The sequence below is a fragment of the Octopus bimaculoides genome, chromosome 9 (genome assembly GCF_001194135.2).
Source record: "Octopus bimaculoides isolate UCB-OBI-ISO-001 chromosome 9, ASM119413v2, whole genome shotgun sequence".
Classification (NCBI taxonomy): domain Eukaryota; kingdom Metazoa; phylum Mollusca; class Cephalopoda; order Octopoda; family Octopodidae; genus Octopus; species Octopus bimaculoides.
Genome location: NC_068989.1, coordinates 29,187,254 through 29,197,029, shown reverse-complemented (window position 1 = coordinate 29,197,029; position 9,776 = coordinate 29,187,254). Strand labels below are relative to the sequence as shown.

The 9,776-nt window shown below is 37.4% G+C and overlaps 1 protein-coding gene across 6 annotated transcripts in view; it reads left to right on the top strand.

Moving 5' to 3' along the window:
• Positions 1-9,776, top strand: part of LOC106869710 (phosphatase and actin regulator 1) — a 389,302-nt gene that overhangs the window by 174,738 nt on the left and 204,788 nt on the right. The window contains exon 2 of one of the 6 annotated variants that reach the window (XM_052970519.1): positions 3,256-3,319. The exons of the other annotated variants lie outside the window; for them this stretch is intronic. Coding sequence (XP_052826479.1) covers positions 3,256-3,319 — 64 coding nt within the window. The remainder of the gene's footprint in view (positions 1-3,255; positions 3,320-9,776) is intronic. 6 annotated transcript variants of the gene reach the window in all.

The window sequence follows — 9,776 nt, the reverse complement described above, 5'->3', positions numbered from 1 at the left end:
GGAACCTTGGTGGACCCCTACCTCTACCCAGAATTCATTACTGTACTCATTTCCAACCCTCACCTTACTGACAGCATCTCTGTACATGGCTCGCACAGCTCTCACTAACCATTCTTCTATCCCAAGTTTCCTCATTGACCACCAGATAAGGGATCGGGGGACCCTGTCAAAGGCTTTCTCCATGTCAACGAAGGCCAGGTACAGAGGTTTATCCTTGGCTAGATATTTCTCCTGCAGCTGTCTTACTAGAAATATGGCATCAGTGGTGCTTTTACCTGGCACGAACCCAAACTGCATCTCATCTAAATTGATTCGCTCCCTAATTAGTTGGGCTATGACCCTCTCCGTAACTATTCAATGGAATTTAAATCAGGACTCTGCACAGGCCTGTCCATTAATGGGATGCTGTCATCAAACCCTTACAATCCCTGCAGTATGGGACAGGTGCTTGATTGTGTTGAAAGACCCAGTGGTCATCCCTGAAATGGTCTTCAATGATAGGCAACATGAAAGTGGTTAAAATGTCTTTGTAAACTTGTGCTGTGACAGTGCCACATAAAGCAACAAGAGTTCCAAGTCCCCTCCAGGAGAAACACAACCACACCATGACCCCACCACTGCTGTATTCCACAGTCAGCACTATACAGGCTTGTACATAACGTTCACCAGGCATTCACTACACCCACACCCTACCATCAGATTGCCACATTGTGCACCATGATTCATCACTCCACACAACGGTTTTCTGCTGTTCTATAGTCCAGTTTTGATGCTTTTTACACCATGCGAAGCGGCATTGGACATTTGTCTGTGTCATACGTGGCTTATGGGCAGCTGCTCTTCCATGGAGACCAAGTTTCTGCACTTTGCACCAAACAGTCACGGTGCTTGGAGTAGATCCTGCTGCAGTTTGTGTGATGGTGATGAAGGGTGATAGACAATTATGCTGTATGATCCTCTTCAACACTCGATGGTCTCTAGAGGTTAACATGGGAGGTCAGCTCAAATACTTTAGGGTTGTACACGTCCTTTTATGTTTCCACTTCATTATTACATTGTAAATTGTAGATGTAGGAATGTTCAGGAGGATGGAAATCTTGTGCATAGGATTATTAGACAAGTGGCACCTGACCACCTGACCATGTTGAAAGTCTGTTGGTTCTGCAGAGCATCCCATTCTGCTGCCTAGTGGTGTCTGTTGGCTGCTGAGATCGCTGATCATGTGTTCCGCATGGTAAATGGTAGTACTGTGGTGCCCTCTGTGATCTACTGTGTTGCCCCCTATGATAAACACATTTTGTGGTGTCTCCGGAAGCTGAATTATTAAATCATCATGTTGGATTATGGTATTAATTTATATTATGTGGCTATTTCTAATGCTGTTGTACTGTCATATAGATCAATTCATTGCCCATTTATCTCTGTGATAAAATGATGATGATGATAATGGTAATTATGATAAAAGAAAGATACTGGCTCTGTTTCAATTGCATTTAAATTGTTATATTTACATTTAAATTGAAATATTTCTATTGCTGTTTGAAGCTGAAACAAATGTGTCAGAATCTAATTTTACAAAGTCTTTATGTATTCTTGATCAGAAAAAAACAATACAAATTCTGTAGGCTCAGGTCAACCGTTATTAAATAACTATGACCAATCTGTCTTCTGTAAATCCAACTACATATTTGAATGACAATTTGCCTGTTATTTCTGATAGGTCAAGGAAGGATATATATGTTCTCTTGTTAGTTTGTGAGGAAATACATTTAGGTCATTTAAGTTTTTTTATAAATGGCAAAACTCTGAGATTTACATTTTATGGGATCATAAGACAATACTTTTTCTTCATTTATCAGAATTTGCATTTAGCTATACATTCTTAGAGTTCAGAAAGTATAAAAGGTATATTTCATTGCTCTGTTGTCTTTATTACCTTGTACACATAAGCAAAAGCATGGTATTGTCATCACTTGTCTTCGTCTGTTTGTGTGTTTGCAAAATTACTTGAAAATGGCTGAGCAGATTTTCACCAAATTTGGCACAAATACTCATTGGGTGAGTGGCTCAAAATGATGAACATTTGGTTTGATTATCTTTCAAGAAAGCAAAAAAAAAAAAAATTCTTTTTAATTTTAACTTACAAATTTCTTGATAAGCAAGTGGTCACATTATTTTGTTCACCTTCTTTTTCATATGAATCGACCCTCGTCTGTGTGTGTATAGAACATGGTGTACCTATGTTGGTACATACATACATACATAAATGTGCGATTGAGTGTGTGTGTGTGTGCGTGTGTGCGCATACAGTGATAGATTTGAGGGTTTTGTTTATTTATGAGCTGCTTTCTTATTTTCAGCAGAGTATAAATACCTATAATGGTGATACTTAAAAAAAATTTTTTTTTTAATTGAACTTAGAAATTTCCTCATAAACAAGTGGTCATATTATTTTGTTTACTTTCTTTTTTTCATATGAATCAACCCTCATCTGCATGTATATAGATCATGGTGTACCTTTGCATGTAGACAAGTGTGGGTACATACGTACATAGATATGCAACTCTGTGTATGTGTACAGTGATGGATTTGATGGTTTTATTTATTTACGAGTTGCTTTCTTTTAATTTTGCCGGAGTATAAATATCTATAATGGATTTATAAATAAATCAGTTCAGTTAAAAAGCTTGGGTAAACAACGCATTGTAAGCCACCCTATAATTTTTGAAAAAATTTATCTGTGCACAGGGTATGTATCACCCCCTCCAATCCCTTTTTTTTTCATTTTGGTTTGTTTTTTTTTGACAATGATTATTGAATTCTTTTGTGTGCAAATATTTGAATTTGTTTTTGTATCTGGTTTGCAAAATTCGTTATGTAAATTTGTATGTTGAAACAAATTTTGTTGTGTCTGGGGAGTGTCATACTGCTTTTATATCTAACACACTCACCGGTTCAATTTCTACTCATTATTTATATTTTTTCTTTTCCAAAATTGTTATTGTTTTGGCAACCTTGTCGATGGATGTTGACTCTGTCCATTATCCATTGACAAGGTTGCAAGAGCAATGAAAATTTTGGAAAAGAAAGATATAAATAATGAGTGGAAATTAAACTGGTGAGTGTGTTAGATATTAATGGCTCTCCCCTGACATAACAAAATTTTTAATGATTGCAAGACATTGGAAAATGTTTTGTCTTTCAAGACTCTTAATTTTACCTTTTAAATTATTTATGTTTTCTCTTATTTTCCAGGTAAGTCATTTAAGTATGGAGAAAATTTTTAATTATCCTTGGATGTTATTTTTTAATAAGATAGGTAAGATTTATACTCATTTAATTTTCATTTAATTTATATTGCATTTGGTTTCTACTGGGTTTCCAGTCAATGGTTCATTGCATATTCAGTAGTGAGAGTGACAGGAGAGTATCTGTAACTCTGTAAAACAAATATTACAAACACATTATTTCCAATTGATGGATGTTTGTCCTCATCTTGTTTGTTCCTGGGTTCTCATTCCTAAAGTATTTTTCGATATTATTATTATTATTCAGGTCACTGCCTGGAATCGAACTCAGAATCTTGGGGTTAGTAGCCTGCGCTCTTAACCACTACACCATATGCCCAGGTTAGAAATTTCTCCAAGACACCTGATGAAGGCTGGAGGGTATATCAGCTGAAATGTTGTGTTAACAACAAACAAGATGAGGACAAATATCCGTCAATTGTAAATAATGTATATAATTCCTCATCTCTTATATATAGAACTGAGATATTACAAGGGATTGCATTTGTATGGTAGCATTTTTGCACTTTTCATTACCCATGTTTATATCTTTCACTTAAAGATCCAGCCAACACAAATTTTACAATGCTCATGCTTTCATACACACACACGCATTACAGTCTTTTTCACTGTTTCTCTATTTACCAAATCCTGCTCACAAAACCTGACTGTTACGAAATGTTACACAGTAGGATTGAACTCAGAACTAGGTGGTTATGAAGCAAACTTCTCAGTTATCCGTACCTGCATTGATATATTTCTTTATTTCCTCAGGTTCTTGATGTATGTAAATAGATTCAGGTACAACATAACCCAATATTTTAGTCAACACTGTCATCATGTTTGTTTTTAAATTATTGCATAAGTAGGAATCTTAATAATGTCATATTGGGCAAAGCCATGCCAAAAACATTTTGTTGTATGTTTTATATTTCTGTTGTGTCACCCTTTCTCCAATGATTGGCTGATTTTCTTAGCTTTTTCTTAAATTTGAATTGACTGCCTACTTTCACAGAAAATGGTGTTTGTCTTTTTCCCTTCATTTTTTTTTTGCAAATGCCAGTATTCACAAATCATTTCCTTCAATAATAGAACCACTCTGTCTCTCTCCCTCTCCCCCTTCTCTCTCTCTCTCACACACATACACACATACATTGAATTTATACTTATCTTTCTTAGGTTTAGCCATGACATGTCAGGAAATCAGATTTGTGAATTATAACCAGAATTGAATATTTTTAATGCATCTACTATACATAATCATAAAATAAACTTGTTTTCATTTCATGGAATTTTTGTTGCCAATGACTAACAAAATTAGTGACACATTTTAAGGGCATTTTATTTTTCAACCTAAAAATATGAGAATAAAACATTATACTGACTGTAAAATTTACTATAAAGAAATTAAATTTATTAACCTAATAAATACATGCAAACGTGTGTATGTTTGTAAGTGTTTATGACCTTATAATAATCCTGTCTGTTGGTAACACTTTCATGTAATTAGAGAAGAGGAAGGAGGGAGAAAAACAGGGAGAGAGAAGCATTCATGACAATAGAGGGAATGTAATTGTAACCTTCATGTGATTAGTTGAAGGGAAAGAGAGGAGAAAGAAAAAGAAGTGAAGAAAAGAGGATAAGGCAAAGAGGGAGAGAGAGAGGGACCGTGGTGGTGGTGATTATATAGTGAAAAGTGTATTTTTTTAAAAATTGAACCAAGTTTTTTTATATCACCTATCAATTAATGCATGTGCATAAGTGCAATTCCGTGAAATATTCAAGCTTATTTACATGGCAGATCTATGCCATGTAAATGGAAAAATAAGAATGAAAATTTATCTTATGAGTGCAGTGTATTAAGTCTATAAAATTGTGCATAAAGTATATAAAGTGCATTAAATAGTCATTGTATTCCAATTTCTTTAACTTTTCAATGAGTAGCAGACAAGCGGCTATCTTTCCATACAGACACAACACAGGCTAAGCTTTTGGGTTTTTTAGATAAAATTTTCAAAAATAACACTAGGTTTACCATTATTTCCATAGAATATTCACAGATCCTGCAAGTTAAGTATTAATGAATACACATCTATTTCAACTAATTATTAACCATTTATTTTTTTGTTTTTGTTTTTTATTTTTTACTTCTTTCATTCATTAGACTGTGGCCATGCCTTGATGAATTTTTTTTTTAATCAAATATACCAATCCCACTACTTATATTTTTAAAGCCTAGTATTTATTCTGTCAATCTCTTTTTCCGAAGTGCTAAGTTATGGGGACATAAACACACCAGCACTAGTTGTCAAGTGGTGTAGGGGGACAAGCATAGTGACAAAGACACACAGATATATTTATATTATACGTAGGTGTAGGAGTGGGTGTGTGGTAAGTAGCTTGCTTACGAACCACATGGTTCCGGGTTCAGTCCCACTGCGTGGCACCTTGGGCAAATGTCTTCTACTATAGCCTCGGGCCAACCAAAGCCTTGTGAGTGGATTTGGTAGACGGAAACTGAAAGAAGCCCGTCGTATATATATATATATATATGTGTGTGTGTGTGTGTTAATGTTTCTGTGTTTGTCCCCCACCCCCAACATCGCTTGACAACCAATGCTAGTGTGTTTACGTCCCCATAACTTAACAGTTCAGCAAAAGAGACTGATAGAATAAGTACTAGGCTTACAAAGCATAAGTCCTGGGGTCGATTTGCTCGACTAAAGACGGTGCTCCAGCATGGCCACTGAAACAAGTAAAAGAGTATATACTATATAACAGATTACTTTCAGTTTTCATCTACCAAAAGCACTCACAAGGCTTTGATCTGCCCAAGGCTATAGTAGAAGACACTTGTTCAAGGTGCAGTGGAACTGAATCCAGGATCATGTGGATGGGAAGCAAACTTCTTACCACACAGCCAACAATCAAATATTGTTATGCTTCTAAGAAACTTTGTTGTTATTGCTATATTAGCAATCAGCAAGAGGGATTTGTCTGGCTTCTAAATAATGCCTTGCTATAAAATGTTTCATAGCAATTATACTTGTTGATCGAGGAACCAGCTGTGTCACATATGTAGTCATGCTGCTGCAATAAATTCTCACTGTCCTTTCTTTTAAAAGTGTGTTAACCAACCAAATTCAGGCTCATTTATTATTTATTGATCTCAACTGAAACAACTTTATTTTCATAGCATCTCTCTCAAATGCTGGCATATATGTCTCAGATTCTTCCATATCTAACGAGTTAGATAAGTAGCTTCAGTACCTAAAAGTTGCTCAACCTACTACAAATTGAAGTTACATGTTCCTTAAATTGCACACCCATACCATCATAGAAAAGGGGAAGAGGACATGTGGTAGAATGCAGTTGTAAATATGCAATGCCAGACAACAAGGGGGGGGGGAATGGAATGTATATGATTGGAATATCTATGATCATAAGTCAACTTAATCATAACATCAGCAACAGCTAAAGTGAACTCCAGAGACATCAGTTCTATGTGAAATAATAAGTGATGTTTGGAATAGAAAGTTACCATTAATTTACTTTTGTAATTGAAATATATGAAATATGAATTAAAATGAGGCTTTTTGTTTTGTTTTTTTTCCTGGTATTATGTACTGCTTCAATAAAATGTTTCTACATATGTGAACTTTATATGTAACAACTGTGTCAATTGGCTGTTCACTCTGTCTGCCTCTCTTCATCTCTTTATATATATATATATATATGCATATGCTAATTTATGTGAGGTATCTCATAAACTTCCAACATTGTTTTATTGTTTTTTGTACTACAGCATAAATACACACACTTCGTGGCACATTTTTGAGTTAAGCAAGTGCTAAGTGGTGGTGGTGGCAGTGGCAAGGAAGAGGAGTAGCAGTGTAAATGGTTCAATAAGGGATGTGATTGCAAATTTTCTGAAAAAGAGTTTTTTGTGTATGCATGTGCAGAAAATCATTTCTTCAGCATTGCTGTTATGTTATTAGGGTTTTTAGACTCCCTTTTGTTTTATTCCTAGCAGCAGCAGCAATTATTAATTTTCCTCCGAGATTTCATTCTATTCCAGTAAGAGGTGGATTCTACGAGACTTTTATTACTCCACAAAGCATTATTTCACTACTTTTCTCAGATGATTCATGTGAAAAGTGGAGATTCCAGCTTTCATACAAGGCGATATCAAAACTTTCCCAGACTAGTTTTGTAGTATGCCAACAGATGACAGCATATGGTTGCTTGCCATTTAGCCCTGATACTGAAATCACTAGCATCTAACTTATGTTGTAGGGTACCTTGTTCACCTGATAGAGTTTTGACATTTATAAACAGCCATGTTGCCTGTTTCCTGGTGAGAATGTAATCAATCTGACTAGTGTAGATGAACAAGTGACTGACAGGTTTCCTGAAGTTAGTATTACAGACCATTAGATCATTTGCATCACAGAACGCCAGCAGTCTAGTTCCCTCCTCATTGCGGGAACCAAATCTGTTACCACATAAAAAGCACCATTTGAGTGTGGTCGATGCCAGTACCACCTGACTGGCTTTTATGCTGGTGGCATGTAAAAGCACCCACTACACTCTTGGAGTGGTAGGCATTAGGAAGGGCATCCAGCTGTAGAAACTCCGCCAGACCAGATTGGAGCCTGGTGCAGCCTTCTGGCTTGCTAGTCCTCAGTCAAACCGTCCGGCCCATGCCAGCATGGAAAGCGGATGTTAAACAATGATGATGATGATATATATATATATACACACACACACATATATACATATATATATATATGTATATGTATATGTATTTTCATGGATATATATATATATGTTCCCAGTTGGGAGAACATCAGTTGAAAAATATGGCCATTATAATCTTTTAAACACACGCACACAGAACGGGATTTATATTATAGATAGGAATATATATATATATATATATATATATACACATACACATAGATACATGTCATCATCATCATCATCATCATCATCATCATCATCGTTTAACGTCTGCTTTCCATGCTAGCATGGGTTGGACAATTTGACTGAGGACTGGTGAACCAGATGGCTACACCAGACTCCAATCTTATTTGGCAGAGTTTCTACAGCTGGATGCCCTTCCTAATGCCGAACCACTCCGGGAGTGTAGTGGGTGTTTTACATGCCACTGGCACGATGGCCAGTCAGGCAGTACTGGCAACGGCCACGCTCAAAATGGTGTATTTTATGTGCCACCTGCACAGGAGCCAGTCCAGCGGCACTGGCAACGATCTCACTTGAATGTCTTTACACGTGCCACTGGCACAAGTGTCAGGAAGGCGACGCTGGGCACAGGTGCCAGTTGTCGAATTTAGTTCGATTTCGATTTCACTTGCCTCAACAGGTCTTCGCAAGTGGAGTTTAGTGTCCAATGAAGAAGGGTACGCATAAGTGGGCTGGCTACACCCGTGGCAGAGGCCTTGGATTTAGGTCTCACTTGGCTTGCCGGGTCTTCTCATGCACAGCATATTTCCAAAGGCCTCGGTCAGAAGTCATCGCCTCTGTGAGGCCAAATGTTTGAATGTCGTGCCTCACCACCTCATCCCAGGTCTTCCTGGGCCTACCTCTTCCACAGGTTCACTCAACTGCTAGAATGTGGCACTTTTTCACACAACTATCCTCATCCATTCTCGCCACATGACCATACCAGCGCAATCGTCTCTCTTGCACACCACAACTGATGCTTCTTAGGTTCAACTTTTCTTGCAAGGTACTTACACTCTGTCTAGTATGCACACTGACATTACGCATCCATCAGAGCATACTGGCTTCATTCTTTGTGAGCCTACGCATGTCCTCAGCAGTCATGGTCCATGTTTCACTGCCATGTAGCATGGCTGTTCGTACACATGCGTCATACAGTCTGCCTTTTACTCTGAGTGAGAGGCTCCTTGTCACCAGCAGAGGTAAGAGCTCTCGTAACTTTTCCCAGGCTATTCTTATTCTAGCAGCTAGACTTTCAGTGCACCCTCCCCCACTACTAACTTGGTCATCCAGATAGCGGAAACTATCAACTAAGTCTAGTTTTTCTTCCTGGAATGTGGCCAAAGTTCTTTTCTGCACATTTTCAGTGTTTATTGCTCCTGAACATCTGCCACATACAAAAATTAACTTCCTAGTTAACCTTCCTTTGATATTGCTGCAACTCTTATGTGTCCATAGCTTGCACTGCGTACATCTTATAGAGTTTGTACCTACGCCTTTTCTACAGATTGAGCAGGGCATCTGCCTGAAGGGATTTGTGGTTTGTCTGCCTTCCTACTTATTAAGACTTTGGTTTTTGCCAGATTGACTTTAAGGCCCTTCGAATCTAGACCTTGCTTCCGCACCTGAAACTTTGTCTCTAGTTCTGATAGTGACTCAGCAATTAGTGCAAGGTCATCAGCATAGAGGAGCTCCCAAGGGCATCCTGTCTTGAATTCCTGTGTTATCGCCTGGAGGACTATG